Source organism: Carlito syrichta, unplaced genomic scaffold (genome assembly GCF_000164805.1).
Source record: "Carlito syrichta isolate Samal-C Ts95f unplaced genomic scaffold, Tarsius_syrichta-2.0.1 Scaffold304165, whole genome shotgun sequence".
In the NCBI taxonomy this organism is placed as follows: Eukaryota; Metazoa; Chordata; class Mammalia; order Primates; family Tarsiidae; genus Carlito; species Carlito syrichta.
The window spans coordinates 178,947-179,910 of NW_007248261.1; the positions used below are offsets into that span (position 1 = coordinate 178,947).

The following is a 964-nucleotide window of genomic DNA, read 5'->3' on the forward strand; positions in this document are numbered from 1 at the left end:
TGGTTCCAAATCCTCAACTCGCTTTATAGGGACCTCTTACGGTGAGCACAGCGAGAAGCAGTCGCTGTCCCAGTGGCATTCTCCCCACAGCCGAGAGAGTAGGGCTGATGGATACTTTTCCATAGTATAGAAGGGGCATCCGGGTTAGGCAGACACAGATTACGCAGCTTGCCCAGAGTAGCGGGACGCCACACCCGGGCCCTGTGAGTTAGGGACCAGCAGGTTTGCCTTCTGCCGGGGAAGGGGGCGGAGCAACCGTGAGGGGCGGGGCCGCCACAAGCCCCGCCCCTTCCCAAAGCAGCGTTCGCCGAGGTTCAGGACTCATTGACCCAGGCCGGAGGCGGGGCGCGCGGCAGCCCGAAGGGTGGGCGGGGCCTCCTCCGGTCTTTGCGCGCGCCGTGGGAAGGCGTTGCCGAGGCGAGAGCGGGAAGAGGCGTAGCCCCGCGCGGGCGGCCGTTGGCGGCAAAGCCCCGCCCCGGATGTCGCGCGTCGAGGACTGGGCGACGGCGATTGGCCGGCGCAGCGCAGGGGGCGGGGCGGAAGGTTCTGGAGGGGGCTGGCGGGCTCTGGAAGCTTCCGCCGGACGGGTATATAGAGTCCGGGACCGGGCGGCCGCGGAGCCGGGGGACGGCGGCAGCTGGGCGGCGGGCCGCAGGCGGGGGCCATGGGCAAGGACTACTACCAGACGCTGGGCCTGGCCCGCGGCGCGTCGGACGAGGAGATCAAGCGGGCCTACCGCCGCCAGGCGCTGCGCTACCACCCGGACAAGAACAAGGAGCCCGGGGCCGAGGAGAAGTTCAAGGAGATCGCCGAGGCCTACGACGTGCTCAGCGACCCGCGCAAGCGCGAGATCTTCGACCGCTACGGGGAGGAAGGTGCGTGCGGCCAGGGGCGGGCCCCCCGCCGTTTGACAGCTGGGGAAACCGAGGCACGCCGGCCCCTTTCGGCGGCCTCCCGGGAGGAC

At 69.9% G+C, this 964-nt stretch overlaps 1 protein-coding gene across 2 annotated transcripts in view; it reads left to right on the forward strand.

The window, feature by feature from the left end:
* Positions 1 to 455: 455 nt before the first annotated feature.
* DNAJB1 (DnaJ heat shock protein family (Hsp40) member B1) overlaps positions 456 to 964 on the forward strand; it is a 3,694-nt gene continuing 3,185 nt past the window's right edge. Inside the window, exon 1 of one of the 2 annotated variants that reach the window (XM_008059486.2) lies at positions 456 to 875. In XM_008059486.2, coding sequence (XP_008057677.1) covers positions 665 to 875 — 211 coding nt within the window. In that variant the 5' untranslated portion in view covers positions 456 to 664. The remainder of the gene's footprint in view (positions 876 to 964) is intronic. The other variant, XM_021713097.1, reaches the window with a different exon arrangement.